The sequence below is a fragment of the Schistocerca cancellata genome, chromosome 1 (genome assembly GCF_023864275.1).
Source record: "Schistocerca cancellata isolate TAMUIC-IGC-003103 chromosome 1, iqSchCanc2.1, whole genome shotgun sequence".
NCBI classification, from domain to species: Eukaryota; Metazoa; Arthropoda; class Insecta; order Orthoptera; family Acrididae; genus Schistocerca; species Schistocerca cancellata.
In genome coordinates, this window is record NC_064626.1 from 478,803,072 (window position 1) to 478,825,820 (window position 22,749).

At 44.7% G+C, this 22,749-nt stretch overlaps 1 protein-coding gene and 1 non-coding gene across 2 annotated transcripts in view; one reads left to right on the top strand and one right to left on the bottom strand.

The window, feature by feature from the left end:
- LOC126161677 (serine protease easter-like) overlaps positions 1-21,345 on the bottom strand; it is a 77,489-nt gene extending 56,144 nt beyond the window's left edge. Inside the window, exon 1 of the mRNA XM_049917686.1 lies at positions 21,252-21,345. Within this exon, the coding sequence (XP_049773643.1) occupies positions 21,252-21,333 (82 nt within the window). The 5' untranslated portion in view covers positions 21,334-21,345. The remainder of the gene's footprint in view (positions 1-21,251) is intronic.
- On the top strand, positions 16,212-16,293 carry Trnas-gga (transfer RNA serine (anticodon GGA)). The gene is given in 2 exon segments: positions 16,212-16,249; positions 16,259-16,293. It is a non-coding gene; the product is annotated as a tRNA-Ser (tRNA).
- Positions 21,346-22,749: the final 1,404 nt, after the last annotated feature.

Genomic DNA, 22,749 nt, shown 5'->3' on the forward strand with positions numbered 1-22,749 from the left:
GGAAGTGTTGTCCTATCTAAGCATAGCTTCGTGCATTCGCCGAAGGCAAGGATCGGCGCCTCTCTCACGGCCCCACTACTAATTTGCAATTTCGCTCTTTGTTGCTAGTCTATGGCAATGTCTTTTACTTTCGCATTTTAGGTGCGCACCAAAATTTCGACCACTTTATGACTAATGCGATACCTGCAGTTCCTATACGTACGTCCCCATTCAATCTGATGCTTTTATAGTATTGTAAAAAGGTTTTTACAACTTTCTTATGCTACACAGGACCATATACCGAATCTGAATGAAATGATAGTTAAATCAAGACCCTAAGCTGCCGACAGGCGTTGATATACATCAACGGGGACAGGTGAAAATGTGAGCCCCGACCGGGACTCGAACCCTGAATCTCCTGCTTACATGGCAGACGCTCTAACCATCTTCTTTTTTTTAATCTCATTTTGTTCGCTTTTGTTCGTTGCATCTGCTCGGGGCGGACGTCGTAAAACATCCGTTTAAGTTCGTTGTTGATCGATTAACTCTTTTTTCTTATTACAGAGGACAGCTAACCCTCTGACCGAACACGCCGAGCTACCGTGGCGGCCATTTTTTTTCATTTTGTTCGTTGTTGATCGTTGCGTTTGGTCGTTGCGGACGTCACTTGACATCCGTTCAAGTTCGTTGTTCATCCTTTCACTCAGTTTTTTTTTTTTTTTTAATTACAGAGGCCAGCAGCTCTCTGACCGAACATGCTGAGCTACCGTGCCGGCTATCCATCTGAGCCACCGAGGGCACAGAGGATAGTGCGACTGCAGGTATTTATCCCTTGCACGCTCCCCGTGAGACCCACATTCCCAACTTAATGTTCACACACTACATTCGTAGTGCCCCTGCCCATTGCACTCACTACTCGCGGCAGACAATCTTACCGAGTCCCGTAAGAGCTCGGGCAATGCGTGTGCATCCACACAGAAGAAGGTCAATGGCCGGTTAGCCTTAACTATATGAAGATGGTATCTGTTCTTTCGGAAGAACAGATACCATCTTCACGTATATAATCAGTTTCCATGTATTTTTCCTTGCAGGATTTCTGAAGGTACCTTAGAAAGGCGAGACACGTCAGTATAGGCTATGCTATTTTTGAAACGCAGACTGTCTTTTTCCTACTGAAAATATATCGCTGTTGCTGCGCAAAGTCCATATAGTGGGAAGATTTATTGTCATAATGGTTGTGTGCGGTGCTATGAATACGTGGGTGAGTTTCAAACTAAAAATTCAGTGCTCCAAGGTTCAATCTCTAGTGAGTCCTTGGATGGTTTCTACCACCTATCGCTTCTTTAATTTCTCGCAGGTGATATACAAACCTGTGCAAAATGCTGAATTACACCGTGGTTCGCAGTCCACGTTAAACTGTCGTTGCCTCCTACAACGTGCAATAAGACTACGCCTACTACTGCACTGCGGCATGAAAACCAACGTTAAAGAGAGTTTTATAATCTTGATACATTATTTAAACATAAGAAGAACCATAATTGGGGCTTCCTTTCCTACTTTTTCTGTTCACTTGAAACAGGAAGTCATAGAAGAAAGACCAAAACTGGCATACAGGAACGTACTCGTCCAACAGGACAACGTTCAAGTCCACAGCTCTTACAGTGGTGAGATGTGTCAATAGGGATCTAACCTGGTGTGGCAGACCCTCATTCTCGCGATTTAATCCAAAGCCATCTTTCTGTATTCCCTACGTTACAGTTGTCTTGGTGGTAAAAACTTTTCGTGAAAATATGAAGTGATCGCCTCCATAAATACCTGTTATACTGAGGGTGATGAAATATGATATTACAAGGGTAAAAAAAAGAAAAATCTATGAAAATCACAGGACTAAGTGTACATCTCTCAAGAAGATAATGCTGAGAAGAACTGTCTGCACTTTTTCAATAGCTTGTTCCAGCATCATGCTTATCAAACCGTTCTCGTGTGAGGTAAAGTTGCTGCGTAGTCACTGCTGCGTTATATGCTGAAAATCGGCCCAAAATTAAAAGCATGACAAATTATCTATGAGTTGACCCGTTTCGTCAGATCCGTCAACTGTCGCCTCCTGAACTACTTTTATTTTTTTGTTACGCGGTGCTCGGAATAGAGTGACGTGGTGCTCTGTCTTCCGCCACAGCTGCGGGAGGCACGCATCCGCGAGAACGGTGCTTGGCTTGCTCAAGTAGGCCGTACTGCGTTGTTTTTTCATCGCGTGGCCGACTGTAGGAACCGGCTCCATGCAAAACGCGCATCTAAGGTCCATGACCTTCAGCTGTATCTTCTTGTCGATTTCACCCAGACGCCTGACAACGCAACCCACTATGTCCTTCTAACAAACAAAAAATCACTTTCAACTTCGAATACCCAATGTTCGCACAAGTTTACTCATAATTCCGAAACATTTCAAAGTTAATTACGGCTTTCTTACTTTTAAACAAAAAAACTTTAGATGCTGTAGTCACACAGATGGCACAATGCAGAGGATTTTCCATTTCCTGTTCTGTCTGTAAATACTAACTCGCTAGATCTCTCATCCCCGACTTGTCAGTGGTTCTTCAATCAAGATATTTTATCTACTTCGAAGTTACCTTCGGAAATCATTTACATATTTACCCTTGCTTGCTCGCCAGGTTGTACTGTAGGAATTTTTGGCGTTTCAATCCCTTTCTGCCACTTCATAAGGAAATTTACATTTCTTTAGCAATGTCACCAATGGGTGCGGGAATTCCTTCTCCGCGGTCGTATCATGATTATTCTCATACGAAGTCAGTATGGGTTGGAATGGGCAGTGGTAGAAATCATGGGCACTCTTTCCTGATTACTTGTGAATTTTGCAGGGAGGGATACTGGTTGTTGTCTGTTGAGCGCTCCTGTTTCCCAACCTTTGTCTACTACATTACTCCACATCTGAAGCGTATATGTAGGTCTATCCCTAGATGCTTCAGCTTCCTGTCTACGTCATGGTCTCTGAACGTCACTGCTATGTGCGCAAACAAACAACAGGAAACCAATAACCGTGGATTCTATATCTGTCTGCATGGGCTCAGTCTTTTCCGCCTGAATAACAGCCCGCACCATTAAATTGTGTGAGCGTGCATGGGAGGGAGGGGGGAGGTGGAGGGGAAGGGGGAGGGAGGGAGGGATGGAGGGAGGGAGGGAGAGAGAGAGAGAACGCACGCATGCTTGCACTCACGGACGCACGCTTCGATGACATGACAGCAGTGCTTATGTACGAGGGTTGACTGAAAGGTAATGCCTCCCCTATCGTAACTATTCAACAGTTGGCAGCATTGGTAAGCGGCAGGTACTGGCTTGTTCCGTAGCCTCTTCTCTGCAGCTCCACTTGGCGGGAAGCCTTAGCATTGATCGGTTGTGTTGTTACAGTGTAAAGTATGGAACCCTGCGCAGACGGTCGGTCAATGAGATTTAAGCAACGTGCAGTCATTGAATTCTTGACAGCAGAAAGTGTCACCCCAAAGGAGATTCGTCAGAGAATGAAAGCAGTCTATGGCGTTTGTGTTGATGTGAGTACTGTGCGTCGTTGGGCGAGTAAGTCTATGAAATATCGGCTTAAGGAATCGCCCCAGAAAAAGAAATTCAAGACGCAGCCCTCAGCTGGAAAAGTCGTGGCCACAGTGTTCTGGGACACAGATGGTGTTATCCATGTTGATTTCCTTCATCGTGCAACAACAATAAATTCAGAACGCTACATCACAACGCTGCGAACTCTGAAACGACAACTAAAAAGGGTTCGAAAGCATGGCAATGCCAAACCACACACTTCACGTGCAACCACAGCAGAACTTCAGCATCTCACCAACGTACGGCATCCTCCATACACTCCAGATTTAGCACCGTCTGACTTCCACCTGTTCCCAATAATGAAAGACGAACTGCAGGGACATCATTATGCTTCTGATGAGGACCCTGTGAGAATGTGGTTGCGGAAATAGAGTGCCGACTTCTTCCGTGACGGCATCAGAAAACTTGTTCATCGTTGGCAGAAACGTATCCAATTGGCTGGTTGGTTGGCTCTAAGCACTATAGGACTTAACATCTGCGGTCATCAGTCCCCTATAGCTTAGAACTACTTAAACCTAACTAACCTAAGGACATCACACACATCCATGCCCGAGGCAGGATTCGAACCTGCGACCGTAGCGGTCGCACGGTTCCAGACTGAAGCGCCTAGAACCGCTCGGTCACACCGGCCGGCAATTGGCTGGTGATTATGTGAAAAAGTGAATACTGGTAGTTAAAGATCACATTCTAAGGATTATTTCTGAGTTTGATTTATTAAAATATTCCCATCTAAACCCAATTACCGAAGGAGGAGGCATTACTTTTCATTCAACGCTCGCACAATTTCTGCGTCGTCATGCTACGCTGGTCGGTCAGACAGTATTTCCAGTACTCCAGTAGAGCTTTCACAATAATTCTATTTTCTCTCTCTTGTACTTTTCGACCGTGTGATAAGGGTGACCTATGTGCAGAACTAGCCTGGCTTTTCGACGAATGTCTCAGCGGAGTTGAACATAAAATTTAAAACGCTGCTCATAAAACAGCCGTCAGGGAAGCCCTGAGATTCTATGCCAGTGCTTCTCAAAGTACAGCTAAATTGCAGAATGAAATGGCGCACACAGCTTGGACACAAGCTGACTCTGGGCGTGAAAAGAGCAAGTGAGCTATCGTTTCATACTGCTTTCCACTGAAATATGATTCATGGCTGATTGACCCCACCTAGGGAAGTTCGACTGCCGAGATGCAAGTCTCTTCTTTTGGCGCCACACTGATCGACTAGCGTGGCGATTATGATGATAAAATGATGAGGGCAACACACAGCGCCCAATCCCCGAGTGGAGAAAATCTCCGACCTGGCCGGGAATCGAACCTGGTCCCGCTGCATGGCAGTCAGACGCGCGCACCACTCGGCTAAGGGGGGACTGCTTTCCACTTATATTTAATAAGAAAAAAATTAATCTATCCCCAGTGCGTAAATGGACTCTCCTGATGGTAGGACAGTACGTTAAAACTAATATTTAAATGATAGATGCAAGAGATGTTTCAAATTCTGTATCATACAAAGCAACAATAAATTGTTTCTGAAGGCACAACACAGTGTATCACATCTATTACTTCAAAGTTTTGATATTTTTATGCGAACTAGAATCTGAGAATGACAGTAGAAGAGATGGGGCGATGGCTTCGTTAAGTATGAAGCCACCTTTGAACCTACTAACTGTCAGTATCTCAGTGAATACTTTCCAACGTTTCAATTTAGAATTATGTCATATAAAGCAAATAATATATTGATGAATAGATTAAATCGACGAACATCATGTTGTACTCGAAAAGGTTGTTTTGCGTTGATGTGGCCACGGTCAGTGACCCTACACAGCCACACCGACAGCCTATTTCTTGGAAGAAGTACTAACTGCCGCTCCACAGAAGCAATTGGCTTCTTTATTGACTGATTTCTAGTTAGTCTGCACTGAAAATCTTAGGCCTGCCACATTGCAGGTACGCATCTGCAGATTCGCGTTTCACTGTTTGATCACAAAGCTTTGAATTATTTAGCGAAATGTCCTGTACAAGGAAAAAAAATACTAAATTCATCTTGAGACGAGCTATAAGTTTCATTCGTGATTATTAATTCCTCGATTTAACCATTTCAGCTTGTTTCATATAGCAAGAAAGAAGTGATACTGTAAATGACATGACAGCTTCACAGCATGCGCCCTGTGAGAGCACATGTCAAGGAGAGAGTAGCAGAACTACTAGGTTGATGTATAAGTCCATGGGGTTTTTTGTTTTGCATGTCGGTATTCCGGTTGCTACGGATTTATTTATCGATTGTCATTTTTTTATTTGTAGTTCACTGTTGCTACTTGAGTTCACATGTAGTCATTTTGTCATTTGGAGATAGTGAGTGGAACTGTGTACGCTAGGAAATGGAGCGCCAAGCGGAGAAATCGTAACATTTCAAACGTATTCTGTTTGAGTTCAATAGAGGGGTGACAGCAGCGAAGGCAGCCAGAAACATTTGCACCGTGTATGAACATGAAGCTATTGTTCGGAGCACGACAAGGAACTGGTTTTCTCAGTTTAAGGAAGATCGTTCTGACATTAGTGACTTTCCGCACTCAGAAAGACTTTCAGGGTGTGAAGAAGATCATTTAAACGTATTAATCCACGATAATGCACGTCAGCAGGCTGGATAATTCGCAGATGTGATGAACTATGGTCATTCCAACACAGTGCAACATTTACGTGGAAAGAGGAATGTTCAATGATTGGGTGTATGAGTACTGCGTGCTCTGAGCCAAAATCACAAAAATCAGTGGGTGGCCATAAGCGCATCTCAGCTTGCTTGGCATCAATTGACTAGTGAACAATACCGACCACTCCTATCCTGTATCGTTACTGGTGACGAAAAGTGGTGTCTGTGTGCTACCATAAGAAAAGAAATGAGTGGTGGACCCCAAACAAAGCGCAGCTCGCTGTACAAAGACCTGCGCACGTCCACAAAAAATAATGTTATGTATCTTGTGGAAAGGGGAACTTGTGGTGGCCGAGCGGTTCTAGGCGCTGCAGTCTGGAACTGAGCGACCGCTACGGTCGCAGGTTCGAATCCTGCTTCGGGCATGGATGTGTGTGATGTCCTTAGGTTAGTTAGGTTAAAGTAGTTCTGAGTTCTAGGGGACTGATGACCTCAGATGTTATGACCCATAGTGCTCAGAGTCATTTGAACCATTTTTTTGAAGGAGTGGTGTACTACGAATTGCTTCCCCAATTGTAACCATCACTGCTGACAGTTACTGTCAACAACTAAGACGTCTTGCGGACGCAATCGAAGAACAACGTCCAGCAAGACAGCGTGTAGCGATGCTATTCCGCCTGCGTTCTGCTAGGGTAACAAGAAGAGGAGAAGGAGGAGATTAACGTCCCGTTGACAAAAAGGTCATTAGAAACGGGGCACTAGCTCGTATTAGGGAAAGATGGTGAAGGAAATCGGCCCTTTGAAAAGAACCATCCCGGAATTTACCTGAACCGATTAAGGGAAATCATGGAAAATCTAAATCAGGATATCCGAAAACGGGTTTGAATCGTCGTCGTCCTGACTGCGGGTCCACTGTGCTAACCGCTGGGGCACTTCGCTCGGTAGGCCGGCAAAGCAGGAGTTGGTCTGGGAAGTCATTCCGCACGCACCATATTCACCTTATCTTGGTCCCTCAGATTTTCACCTTTTCCGCTCTCTAAAAGTATTCAAGGAACTTCCTTTCCGAATGAAAATGCACTCTGAACATGGCTCTACGAGTTCTTCGCCTCAAAACCGTGTTACTTCTACCGTCGCTGAATCTACCCTAGCGTTGGTAGACTATTTAAAATAATGAAGGACAGTATATCATTAATAACTTAAGTCTATGTGTATCTGTTGCGTTTATTAAACTTACGGAAAAACGCTAAGAACCTATAATTTAGTCCTGAATTTAGATGCCTAACGAAATTCTTCCGATAAAGTTGTCACTATACGGAAAATGTTAAATATAGTTAATTACAGTACTTGTTACTCTTTTCATTTTAGAACTCATTGCATCAATCATATATTGCATGGGCAAACAAACCACTATCCTTGTACATGTAATATAGTTACCATTAGAAAACCCGTAAAATGAGAGCCCCACAAGTGCATCTAGCTCAGCCTTACGATTTGTCTCCAAATGTTTAGAAGTTAAAACGACATTACTGCTACTTCAGAGAATAAGTGATAATTTAACGCCTTGTCAACTGTTATTTTCCAAGTACAAAGTGGAGCTTATATTTCTCGTTTATCTGCTGTGTGTTTATGCATCTTTCGAGTCCCTACTCTGCCATCATTTCAGGCGGTCTCTACCTAAACATGTTCTGCATGCAGCATCATTTCAGAGACACTAAGCAAGCTGTAGAGTCATTTAGTTCCACTGACGTGGAGATGACTAAGACTGATTCTGATGCACATTCTTAGGAGTTTGGAAATGTTTACGTAACAAATGAACGAAGAACCAAATTGTATTAATCTCCTAGCGCTTACAAAATGTTCTGTACCATAGTTATTACATATAATGGCAATTATGTTATTCCAAACTTCTCGGCAGTGTCATCTATTGAATGTATGCAACGTCTTTGTTGGTGATCCGTCCGTTGATGAGGACATTCAAGTCTGCGTCTCCCTTAGTGATATTCCAGAGGAGTAGATAGTGTGCAGGACCTCGTTTCATCCTCTGCCTCCTGTAATCAATACACGAAACTACACAACACTACACTACACACCCATTCATCACAGGCAGTACAGGAAACGAAGCGACACTTGACAACATGTCTGCCAAGTGGCTTCAGTTGGAAAGGTAGCACCAGGTCATGGAACACAAGACTAAATAAAAATTCGCACAAAATGGAAATGAAGTCCCATGCTTCTTGACAGAACGTCGGGGAACGATGCGGGAGACCCGCACCGCCGACTTAGGCAAGCTCCTAATAGAGGTGGTCTGCCGTTGCCTTCCTCCAACCGTAATGGGGATGAATGATAATGATGAAGACTACACAACAACGCCCAGTCATCTCGGCGCAGGTGAAAATCCCTGGTCCCGCCCGTAATCGAACCCGAGACGCCGTGCTCAGGAGCGATAACGCTACCTCGAAACCACGAGCGTCGGACTCGCACAAAATACCAAAACAATAAAAGAGAGTAAAACTTTTGCAACCATCACTTGTATGAGTGAAAGCTGCAATACATATGTTCTGAAGCGTTTCGCTTTCGATTGGGAAAAAAAACTGGCTCTGAGCACTATGGGACTTAACATCTTAGGTCATCAGTCCCCTAGAACTTAGAACTACTTAAACCTAACTAACCTAAGGACATCAGACACATCCATGCCCGAGGTAGGATTCGAACCTGCGACCGTAGCAGTCGCGCGGCTCCGGGCTGAGCGCCGAGAACCGCTAGACCACCGCGGCCGGCGATTGGGAAAAGCATCAATATCCTGAAATTACGTTGTGCTTGTAACAATTTCTTATGGCTATTTTCACACACTCTATGAAATAAGTTCATTAACTTTTCAGGTACGAATCTGCCTAGGTTGATAAATCGTACAAAGCTTACATTTGTCCTCAAGATTTTTTTGTAACTCTTGCAGTTACGCTAGCTTCTATATCCTATTGTAAAAACCTATCACTATTTGTCCAGATAATAGCATCATCCATTGTTTTTTCGCCCGCGTGTCATTTGTACATACAGCGCAGCATGGCATGAAATTAGCAAAAAGAGAGGTGGTATGGCTTACTTTATGGTTACCAAGTTTCGCAAGCATCTTAGTTTGTGTGGTAGTCGTCGTGCGCTATTCTGCCGGAAGATAAGACAATGAGGATTCATTCGTCCGCGTATGCACTTCTGAAGCTATCTTCGCAGACCTCCACAATAGCAGACGCTTTTTAATGGCTCTTTGCGCATAACAAAATCACACTGTGTCATAAAAATGGATTCGGTTATATTTTGAGCAAGGACAAATGAGAAATTAACACCTCGTCTGTCTCCACAAGGACTTTATGTTGTCTCAGGAGTTGTATGTGGTACACTTAGAAATGCGACAATACAGTAGTTACATGATATTTTGTCTCCAGAATGAAATTTTCACTCTGCAGCGCAGTATGCTCTGATATAAGACTTCCTGACAGATTAAAACTGTGTACCGGACCGAAACTCGAACTCGGGACCTTTGCCTTTCGCGGGTAAGTGCTCTACCGTCTGAGCCACCCAAGCACGACTCACGCCCCCGTACTCACAGCCTGGAAGGTAGGAGACGAAGTACTGGTGGAAGTAAAGCTGTGAGGATGGGGGCGTGACTCGTGCTTGGGGAGCTCAGACGGTTTAGCACTTGCCCGCGAAAGGCAAAGGTCCCGAGTTCAAGTCTCGGTCAGGCACACAGTTTTAATCTGCCTGGAAATTTCATGGTATTTCATGTTCGCTGCTTAACTATAGCTGCTACGAAAGGATAGCTCCGAGGAGTGTCTAAACTGCTGCAAGAGACATACCACTGATGCATGTATCACGAGACTCCACGGCACTTTCTGCCAAAGTTTCACTAATTTGTGAACAAAGACGCTTGTGCCGTCCTGTTGCCAACCTGCCACCTACATTTGAAATATGTAACCATTAACTGGCTTTCAAAGGCCCCAAGGCTGAACGGAATACCATCTCTACTGGCTAAATAAGAGTTTCTAGCATAATAGGATTACTGGTTGCCGTTTCCTCTAGAGCTATATCACCACTGGAGATTTTCCCGTTTATCGTAGGGTGTTCCTTACATCGACGCCATTTCGAGAGTAACATGAGATAACCCCCGTGGACAGAAATACGTGTTTCGCATCCTTTATATTGATCACGCAGTTTCCTTTTCATTTTAATGTGTGTGGCGCCATGAAAAGAATGAAGCCATCATCTTTTACACCTGAAATGAAACCTCCATAAAACGCATTCTTGGTGGAAGTGACGTAGTGGGGCCCGTTCTGCAGTTTTCTTAGTTGATGCACGATACACGTAATGTTTCAAAATACTCGTAGGAGACTTGTCCAGCATCGTATACTGGTTGTCTGAATTTATCTTGCAGTTTCAGATTTATGACTAAAAGTGCATCAATAAGGGGCGAACGTGAATAATAAGTAAGGGGACAAATCAATCTGTTGGCGCAACCTTCATGTGGACCTCACATACGTTGGCTTTTCCTACTCAAAACCAGAATTGTAACCTTCGAACCTAAAGCAGATCTCTGACTACGCTACAATTAGTCAGACCTGACAAACAAAATTCCTGGACAATTGAGAGGAAGGAGAAGGGTCGAATACCACACTCTAGCCCAGATGTTATTTCCTCATTTCTTTCTTAGCGGTTGTTGTCAGTGTTAAGTATATTATGCACTGCCTAGCGATACTCGTCTTCTTCCAGTGTGCCACAGATAAAAGAAAGGCTTCGATACACCTGCTTGTCTAGCCCATCTCTGAACTGCGGCATGCTTTGGGAGAGTCAATCTGCTTTGGGCCCCAAAGTGAGAAAGTTTACAATAAATGGACTGAACTGTATTAATAGACAGTAGACGAGGTTTCTAAACTACACTATTGGCCATTAAAATTGCTACATCAATAAGAAATGCAGATGAAAAACGGGCATTCATTGGACAAATATATTATACTACAACTGACATGTGATTACATTTTCACGCAATTTGGGTGAATAGATCGTCAGAAATCAGTACCCAAAACAACCACCTCTCGCCGTAATAACGGCCTTGATACGCCTGGGCATTGATTCAAACAAAGCTTGGATGGCGTGTACGGGAACAGCTGCCCATGCAGCTTCAACACGATACCACAGTTGCTCGGCCACCATTGACCAGACGTTTTCAGTTGGTGAGAGATCTGGAGAATGTGCTAGCCAGGGCAGCAGTCGAACATTTTCTGTATCGAGAAAGGCCCGTACAGGACCCTTAACATGCGGTCGTGCATTATCCTGCTGAAATGTAGGGTTTCGCAGGGATCGAATGAAGGGTAGAGCTACGGGTCATAACACATCTGAAATGTAACGTCGACTGTTCAAAGTGCCGTCAATGCCAAAAAGAGGTGACCGACACGTTTAACCAATGGCACCCCATACCATCACGCCGGGTGATACGCCAGTATGGCGATGACGAATACACGCTTCCAATGTGCGTTCACCACGATGGCGCCAAACACGGATGCGACCTTCATGATGCTGTAAATAGAACCTAGATTCATCAGAAAAAATGACGTTTTGCCTTTCGTGCACCCAGGTTCGTCGTTGAGTACACCATCGCAGACGCTCCTGTCTGCGATGCAGCGTCAAGGGTAACCGCAGCCATGGTCTCCGAGCTGATAGTCCATGCTGCTGCAAACGTCGTCGAACTGTTCGTGCAGATGGTTGTTGTCTTGCAAACGTCCCCATCTGTTGACTCAGGGATCGAGACGTGGCTGCACGATCCGTTACAGCCATGCGGATAAGATGCCTGTCATGTCGACTGCTAGTGATACGAGGCCGTTGGGATCCAGCACGGCGTTCCGTATTACCCTCCTGAACCCACCGATTCCATATTCTTCTAACAGTCATTGGATCTCGACCAAGGGGAGCAGCAATTCCGCGATACGATAAACGGCAATCGCCGCGATACGATAAACCGCAATCGCGAGAGGCTACAATTCGACCTTCATCAAAGTCAGAAACGTGATGGTACGCATTTCTCCTCCTTACACGAGGCATCACAACAACGTTTCACCAGGCAACGCCTGTCAACTGCTGTTGGTGTATGAGAAATCGGTTGGAAACTTTCCTCATGTCAGCACGTTGTAGGTGTCGCCACCGGTGCCAACCTTGTGTGAATGCTCTGAAAAGCTAATCATTTGCATATCACAGCATCTTCTTCCTGTCAGTTAAATTTCGCGTCTGTAGCACGTCATCTTCGTGGTGTAGCAATTTTAATGGCCAGTAGTGTATATATAGGTATTACACTCCTGGAAATTGAAATAAGAACACCGTGAATTCATTGTCCCAGGAAGGGGAAACTTTATTGACACATTCCTGGGGTCAGATACATCACATGATCACACTGACAGAACCACAGGCACATAGACACAGGCAACAGAGCATGCACAATGTCGGCACTAGTACAGTGTATATCCACCTTTCGCAGCAATGCAGGCTGCTATTCTCCCATGGAGACGATCGTAGAGATGCTGGATGTAGTCCTGTGGGACGGCTTGCCATGCCATTTCCACCTGGCGCCTCAGTTGGACCAGCGTTCGTGCTGGACGTGCAGACCGCGTGAGACGACGCTTCATCCAGTCCCAAACATGCTTAATGGGGGACAGATCCGGAGATCTTGCTGGCCAGGGTAGGTGACGTACACCTTCTAGAGCACGTTGGGTGGCACGGGATACATGCGGACGTGCATTGTCCTGTTGGAACAGCAAGTTCCCTTGCCGGTCTAGGAATGGTAGAACGATGGGTTCGATGACGGTTTGGATGTACCGTGCACTATTCAGTGTCCCCTCGACGATCACCAGTGGTGTACGGCCAGTGTAGGAGATCGCTCCCCACACCATGATGCCGGGTGTTGGCCCTGTGTGCCTCGGTCGTATGCAGTCCTGATTGTGGCGCTCACCTGCACGGCGCCAAACACGCATACGACCATCATTGGCACCAAGGCAGAAGCGACTCTCATCGCTGAAGACGACACGTCTCTATTCGTCCCTCCATTCACGCCTGTCGCGACACCACTGGAGGCGGGCTGCACGATGTTGGGGCGTGAGCGGAAGACGGCCTAACGGTGTGCGGGACCGTAGCCCAGCTTCATGGAGACGGTTGCGAATGGTCCTCGCCGATACCCCAGGAGCAACAGTGTCCCTAATTTGCTGGGAAGTGGCGGTGCGGTCCCCTACGGCACTGCGTAGGATCCTACGGTCTTGGCGTGCATCCGTGCGTCGCTGCGGTCCGGTCCCAGGTCGACGGGCACGTGCACCTTCCGCCGACCACTGGCGACAACATCGATGTACTGTGGAGACCTCACGCCCCACGTGTTGAGCAATTCGGCGGTACGTCCACCCGGCCTCCCGCATGCCCACTATACGCCCTCGCTCAAAGTCCGTCAACTGCACATACGGTTCACGTCCACGCTGTCGCGGCATGCTACCAGTGTTAAAGACTGCGATGGAGCTCCGTATGCCACGGCAAAGTGGCTGACACTGACGGCGGCGGTGCACAAATGCTGCGCAGCTAGCGCCATTCGACGGCCAACACCGCGGTTCCTGGTGTGTCCGCTGTGCCGTGCGTGATCATTGCTTGTACAGCCCTCTCGCAGTGTCCGGAGCAAGTATGGTGGGTCTGACACACCGGTGTCAATGTGTTCTTTTTTCCATTTCCAGGAGTGTATACTTTTAAGCATGGTTATCCATCCATCAACATAACTTATCTCTGCTGCTACCGTTTCAGTGTTCGTGATATTTCGAACAGTTCTTGTCAGCTTATAGTTACAAGAACAGGTACCGTCTGTGAGACACACACACACACACGCACGCACGCACACACACACACACACCTTAAGCAGATGTGATGCAATAAACGACAAGTGATGAACACAATTTGCAAGTGACTGCTAGGTAGAGAAACACGGGATCAAAATGCCGCGGGTAACGAGGCAGACGTTCCGAGGTCTAGTCGCTCCTCTGACACTGCTGAGAAATGCGTATGTGCCGCTACTGTTTCTGATGAGTTACGGTACTGCATCGGCAGTATGTATGCTGCATGTAGACTAACTAAAAGTTATATACCTTGAACAAATTCGAATCGTGATTTAAAATAGCTTACGCCTGTAGGTTGCCTGTCGGAATTTGATTACAGGGTAACTTTCAAAACGCTAAATTTTTAAATTAAAAGAAATTCTTAAACCCTTTGCCGTCTTTGGTTAGGTTAAAATCTTTGTATACTGCTTTTTTTCTTTTTCTTCTCTGTGCAGTGAAATCATCCAAAAGGTTCGAATTTGTAAGCAAATTATGTCTGCTTCACATTTGATTACAATTATGTTAATATCACTGGTATAATTATTTAGCTACCGCTCCAGCACTGTATGTAGAACTTTCCCAACTTTTCGAGTTTGTTACATCTGGAAACTAAACTCAAATTAAAAGAACAGATATCTATCATCCACTTGCGACCAGAGAATTAACAACGTTGAACTTACTCGGTTCAGGACATAGGAACGAAAACCGCCTAAAATTTCAGGACGGTCCTCCTGTACATAATGCAAACATAATGTGAACAAAGTGACTTATTTGTTCCAGTATTCTCGAAATTAGTGACTTGAAGATGCAGGCACCAAGCGCTACGAAAAAGAACGTAAAAACTTAAAAGGATATTATTAATACTGCAGAAAATAGACGAGCTGGCAGACAATCTATAGTCTTATAAAAATAATCCTCATTTTTAACATGGTCACACGCACGTGAGAATTATTAGTTATCGCGTAAACACAGCCTAACCTACTCTAATATCTGTATTCCGTATTTCGTTTTTAAAGTGGTTTTCAGTATCTAAGTTTATATGAAAACATGTAGCATGTTGGTACTGGAATGTACCAATCGGTTGCATTTTAAGAAGGAACGTAAAAACTTATAGTGAAAAAAAAACGCTTATCAGTTGCAAGATGAATTTATGCTCTCATAAACAAGCGTTTTCACCTAAATAAGGAAAGATTTTTAGGTAGTAAAATTGTAAATACGTCGCTTGAAGAGTCGCTAAAATCGCAGTGTAACCAATCAGTGGTCTTATGTTGACTTAGAGGATATGTTGCGAACACAAGGCAGTTTAAACGTGACACTAGCGGCATGTATTTTTCACGACCGATTTGACCGTTTTTATCTGTCTTCCTAATACGTATGCAGGGTGTTCGGAAATATCCCTTACAAACTTCTAGAACATATAGAGGGGATTGAGTACGTAATATTTTGAATAGGAACCCATCGTCGTTCTAGGACGGTTTCAGTTTATATGAGTAACACCTCCACGTCTGCTGAGGAAATGAGAAAAGTCTGAGAGCTGCCTTTTCTGGTGTGCAACAGGGTAGGTAGAATGACGTATACTATGTCAGACGGCCACCTGATGTCACTTAATGTCACTTTAGAGATGAGGAAGATCTGCTGGCACGAGCTCTGGCCACTGAACTAGAAACTTAAAAGACATCTTGTGGAATAGAAAGTGTGTATCAGAACATGCTTCGAAGGTCTGTAACTATGTTGGTGGTCGCCACATCGAGCCGCTGTTGTAATGCATCAGTATTGTGCTGTACGTAAAGTATGCTGGATTCTTTTTTGTTTCGGAATAATGTAAGCACGCAATGTTTGAATGTTAATACAAACAAATGTGTTTAAGTGAAACGGATATTTCATTACGTTCCGTTTTAAATTTTTACGTAACAATTGTACTGCGTCTCGCGTAATTCAATTCCCCAAACAGAAGTGGATGAGTTGAACTCTGAAAGTGTCGGGGCTCCTATTCAAAATATTATATACTCAGTCCGCTCTCCAAATCCTAGAAGTTTGTAGCGGAAATCTCCGAACACACTGTTAAAAACACTTTCACCCATTGTTTGTAGCCGGCCGGAGTGGCCGAGCGGTTAAAGGCGCTAGTCTGGAACCGCACGACCGCTAAGGTCGCAGGTTCGAATCCTGCCTCGGGCATGGATGTGTGTGATGTCCTTAGGTTAGTTAGGTTTAAGTAGTTCTAAGTTCTAGGGGACTTATGACCACAGCAGTTGAGTCCCATAGTGCTCAGAGCCATTTGAACCATTTGAACCATTGTTTGTATGATACTGATGTAACAGCAGGAGGAAATACATCTAAATGAAAACCGTAGGATGTTCCTGCAAGAAATATCCTTTTGTATTTTGTATATCGATTGGAGTTTCCTTAACCCCTTCCCAGAGTATTCAAATACCATGGCTATATCTGGAGATGCAACCGGAATTGCCGCATCGGTAGTACCGGTTCCTGTTAGATCATTGAAGTCAAGCGCTGTTGGAATGGGCTAGCACTTGAATGGCTGACCATCTGGTCTGCCGAGCGCTTGGCAAGCGGTTTGCACTCTGCTCTTGTGAGGCAAACTGAGGAGCTACTTGACTGAGACATAGCGGCTCCGGTCTGGTAAACTGACGTACGACAGGGATAGCTGTGTTCTGACCACATGCTCCTCCATATCCGCATCCAGTGACGCCTGTGGTCTGAGGAAGCCACGGCGGCTGATCTGTACTGTTCGGCCTTCATGGCCTGTTCTGGCGGAGTTTTAGTTTTGTATCTGGAGATGACGTTAAGATAGATTTATCGAAACATTTATACAGGTTGGATGGACACCGTGCATTCACAGGTTACCTAGCGGAGCTGTTGAGAGAATCACATAGTTTGTGCCACACTGCCCCATAACGGTTTACCAGAAACTACTTTCATATCTGGCCGCGGCGAAAACTGTTACGCATGCTCTGACGCCTGCCGTTAGCTCTGGTAAGGCGCGCTGCTGTTTCAGCTGTGAAGAAGTCTGCTGTCCCAGAACATTGCACCCCGCTTTGTGAGTACTCGCCGTTTTAATTATTAGTGTTAACACACTGAAATTACATACGTTTCTAAAAATTGGCTTCTTTCACTTCATTGGAAGTGCGCGAAGACAAAGGTACGCACAAGGGAAACTCCCCGTCGCACCTCCTCAGATTTAGTGGTAAAATGGGCCAGTGGAAGGCAGATCAAGCATGAAAACAAGAAGATGTACTGAAGTGCGAAAAAAGAAGTAAAATAGAAGCAGTGAACGGTCAAGCTCAAGAAGTGCAACATCGAAGAGTTTGCAAAGTGACTTGTGTTGTCATTGTTTCGGACTGCGAAGCGGGATACACGTGTTCAAATCTCCCTCGTGCTTTTTTTCCACATATTTATGAACTGTCCTTCCGGTCATTGACGTGACTGTTCTTCTTCTGTTTGTTTGGCAGTTGTCATACTAAACAGTAGTTATAGAATATGAGTCATGTGGAAGAATATATTAGCGTCGCAAGTAAAATTTGATGAATAGTGAGAGCAGGCGAGATGCCGCATAGACGTCTCGCAGGAATCAAAACAACAAATAAACGGGTATGAACCATGTTACAATGAAGGAATTCAAGAGTCAAAACTTCCAAAACGGAACGCAAGAGGCATTACACGCGGTACTTGTATGGAACAAATAAGAGGTAAGTACGTCTGGATTTCCCCTCGTTAGATGTCGCTGTTGCAAACGAACGTTACACTACGACACAGACACAAATTTGAACACAGCAAACAGACATGTCAATGACCGGGCGAACATTTCATAAATTTGTGAAAAAAACAAGGCAGGAAGATTTGGACCCGGATATATCCCCTTCGCAGTCAAACACAGTGACCAGATAACCACGACGCCACGGGCACGCACAGTCAAAAAATGGTTCAAATGGCTCTGAGTACTATGGGACTTAACTTCTGAGGTCATCAGTCCCCTAGAACTTAGAACTACTTAAACCTAACTAACCTAAGGACATCACACACATCCATGCCCGAGGCAGGATTCGAACCTGCGACCGTAGCGGTCGCGCGGTTCCAGACTGTAGCGCCCAGAACCGCTCGGCCACCCCGGCCGGCGGTCCGCCGCTCGTGGTCTCGCGGTAGCGTTCTCGCTTCCCGAGCACGGGGTCCCGGGTTCGATTCCCGGCGGGGTCAGGGATTTTCACCTGCCTCGAGATGACTGGGTGTTTGTGCTCTCCTCATCATTTCATCATCATCCAGGAAAGTGGCGAAATTGGACTGAGCAAAGATTGGGCAATTGTACGGGCGCTGATAACCACGCAGTTGAGCGCCCCACAAACCAAACATCATCAACATCATCACCCCGGCCGGCTCACACACAGTCGCTCGATGTTGCACGTGTTGATTTTGGACCAGTCACTGCTTCTTTTACACTTCTTATTTTCCACAGTTCAGTACACCTTCTTTCGTGCTTGTTCTGTGTTCAGTTTTTGACCGGCTATTCAATGGCTCATCTTACCACTAAATCTGAGGAGTGCGATGGGGAGGTTCCCTTGTTGAAGGAAATAGTAATGCGCCAATTGCGAATCCGCTGCCAATCAAATAAGCACCTTAGATTGAAACAAAAAGTAAACATTACTAAAGACTTCTTACATATACTGTGTGGATGTCACGTTACAGTTCTGAAAAGCAGACGGGAAATCTCACGGATTCATTTAAAGGTCACAAGCAGGGCTCTTACCTTGCAGCTTTAACTGTCGTTCTTTGGTTATTTGTCGTAGTTACACATTATGCCTCATAGAACCTATATACATTGGACGCGTTTCTCAACTGTCAAGGGCTATCATATGAAATGTTAGATGGAAAACATAAAAAGCCAGCAAATAGAATGAGTAGGTCGCTAAAAACTCTTAAAGATCCGTCTGGATGTTTCACAGAATGCTCATTGTTGATACTTCCGCGCCAGTTATGTGCATATAAAAGGTTTTGATAGTAATACTAACATCGTTTCGACATTATTTTCGCAATTCACAATAAATAGAAACTATTTTGATATCAAACAACTGTTAATGAGATGCTGTCACAGACTCTTCTGCTAATAATTAGAACTAATTTCTGTATTTTAAGATTATGAATTCGTAATTTTCCCACAGAGGGTTTTGATTTAGCATCATTTACGGAATGGCCTTGAAATTATTCATGCATAGTGGTTGATCTGTCAAATTCGTCTTTCAGCTGACATCAATTTTATTTCGGTAGCAGCGTTCTAAAGCGCAAAAGTAAAGGATTCCCCGACACTTCCTACGGTCGTTACCAGCCACACAGCCCTCACTCAAACAGACTGGAGGCAAGACCTGCAGCTTGGATCAATGGCCCCGTTTTCTGCGTCTGCTATGCAGAATGAATCTTTATCTACATCGCACTGCTCCCTAACTGCCACACAATTACAATACTCCACTAAGGTTTGTCTGCTAGCATTGATCAACGTGAAAGGATCCTCTTAATGAGTAAAGACGTAAGTAATTGAGAGGATTATTGTTAACTAATCTTACAGGTAACATTTTTTCTCATACGGGAAACTTCCTTACTGTAACTTTTTTCTGATGTTTCATCCATTTCGTGGCTCGTTAGTAGCATTATAAATGAATACACACAGACATTTTGCACCATGATTTCTATTACATATTTATCAAGTGAAGACAAAGACTGTAAATGAGTCCGCGATCATGTTATGGCACTTTATTTGTAAAGGCCCCGCTTGATCACATATATTGTACAATTCACAGTTACCGGTTTCGGCTGCTGTCATCATCAGATCTCAAAATATTCTAGTGTAGGTATCAACGTCAGATATATATGGGTACATTATAAGTGCTCAAGCACATACCGCGTATCCATATAAATATCGTCTTAAAATGACAGCAGCTGAAAGCGGTAATTGTGAGTTGTAAAATTTGTTTGATGAAGATGGACATTTACAAATAGTTGTAATCGACATAATGCAATTCACAAGTTAGCCAAATAATACACAACCACAAACAGCGTAAACAGGAAGAACACCGTACTGTTCACAACCTGCAGAGTCGAAGTAGGTGCAACAAATATCTCCCTGTCATCTGCTAGGGCACAGATACGAAGTAGTGTTAGTTACAGTTAAGACGAGCTGCCCGAAATCGCTATACCCGTACTATGACATGTGCAGCTTTTCGGTGTTCATTACACACGACACTGAGTAAGGAACTTTACGTACTACGGCTAAAGTAATATGTTCATTCTCCCAGCAAATTTGGTCGATAACTCGATAAAACCAGTCACAATTGCAGTGCGTAACTATTTTCATTTTCCACTTCTGCTCTGCACCATATTAAGCTTATTTTTATGAGGTTGATCGTTACGAAATATAAATGTGGTAATGTCTATAAGATATAAGAACGTTTGATTTGAACTATTACTGTAGCTACACAATAAAATTATGACCCAGCTGTATTTGAAATGTTTTTCTACACTGATTTTTCCTCCGCAACTAGATTACCCGAAGAGTGAAAAACTGAAAACAGTTTTATTAAAATATCAAGTTCGTTGTGTGTGAGCTGTACTTTGGACCAACAGGTGGTGCTGGCGTCCATCAGGTCCAGCTAAACACCCCTCGAAGCTTAACGTTTATGTTTCTTTACGTACAGTTTTCCAGAACGGTGAGAAGCAATAATTAAATACATTTTGGATAGGTACAGAGGCGGTAACGTAAGAGTGAAAAACATTAGCACAGTAAATACTAAGATAAGTTTCACGACACTAAATGAAAGTATTCGAATGCCCCAGTCCTCACAGTCAATTTGCTGTAGTGTGTAAATTTAAAACATAGTATATGTTGTAATCGTAGGTGTATCTACATACGAATTGGTTTACATTTCTACTCCTCGGACACTACAACGTCAAACGTACAATTTCATAACTGTTCCTGTGTTCTTATCTAAGCTTTGTTAATATCAAGTTACAGCTTCACAAATCCGTTTACGTACAGCAGATAAACCACAATGGACATCAATCGACAGCGGCATAGTGCCGAGCTGAATGTGAGAGCCACGCCCCCGTTAACTAGGCGATCACAGTGTACTCACGGGCGCTTGCAGTGGTGGCGAACGCTGCGAAGAAGCCGAGTGCGCAGGCGCAGTAGGCGAGAGATGCTCCTCGTCTGGCCATGGTTGCACTGCGAGCTCTGGAGACGCACTGGCTGCCGGCTGCGGAGCGCTCCGTTAAATGAGGGCCGATCGCTGCCCGCTCTCCCTACGCCAAAGCAGTAGCTCCGGGCACTCCCCCACACATCGCCCTCAGGGTTAATCTCGCGCAACGCCGCAGGCGCACTACAGACCTGGACAACACGATAGTCTATTGCAGTGATAAGTGTGCTGGGTAAAATATTACTCATCCCCAGGGGCCATCACGCTAATATGTTGTAACACCGCCTCCAGTCTTGATAATGACCTCAACTCGGCGAGGAAAAAGGTCCACAAGTTTCCTCAAGCACGCCCTATGTAGCTGAAGACGGTCATTTATTATTAGAATTGCGGGGATGTGGATTGTTGCGCGTCAGAGCAATTCAAATTAATATCGAATGGTTTCAAGGGAGTGTCGAGATGCTATAGGCGTCGTGAGTCTTCGTCAAACCAGGAATATATGCGTTCAGCACTGCGGACACTGCTGTTGTTACCATGGGAGACAGGAGCGCCCACTCCGTACGGATCGTGAAGGTGTAGAAGAAAGAGCAACATTTGGTCACACAAATGTTGAAATGAACATCCTCGTTCATGGTCACTGTAAAATAAATTAGGCGTCCAAGTCACGGTACTATAAAAGCACCCAAAATATCGCAGTACCACCTCTAGCCTGTATCACACTATCCACACACTGTATGTTAAATGTCTCGTCCACTGACAGTCTACATGATGCCTTACATACGTAGTTTGAAAAGAGGCACAATCGAGACTCGGGAACCAAACTACATGCCACCAGCAGCTGCTGTCCAGTTCCAGTGTTGGTTTTGCCCTTGAAGAAGTGATGCTTTACAGTATGTGCCGCTGTGAGCAATGACCTTTCACCAGGTATTCTACTCCAAAATCTATTGCATTCAGTTTCCTTCGCAATGTTCGCTCGGGAACTTTCTGAGATAGACCTCGATTCACTGACAGTAGGAACTCCTGTGTTATTGAGAAATGGTAAGAATCGTTTCCGATTCCTGTCACTTAAGCTCTTTCTACGACTGCTGTCTCTTACGCTATGTCACATGGCTGTGAGTGGTACACCATTCCTTGTAGACACACCGGACAGTAAGCTCGCTCATAAACCGACCAATCGAGCAACTTCATTCTCGGCGTGGTCACTGGCACGATCCCTCCTTTCAGCCATTCTGTGATGCGTCCACGTCTGCCCATGTTACCGCGCTTATTATATACATCCGACTGGTGCATCCTCTTCATTACAATGATTTAAATCAGCGTTGTAGTGTCAACCGCCCTACGCTTATTTAAGAGAGTCACTAATATTTTATCCTATGAGCTACCATGAGCTACGGTGCTATATCGTTCACTTAATGACCTTTTGTGACAAGTGACACAGCGA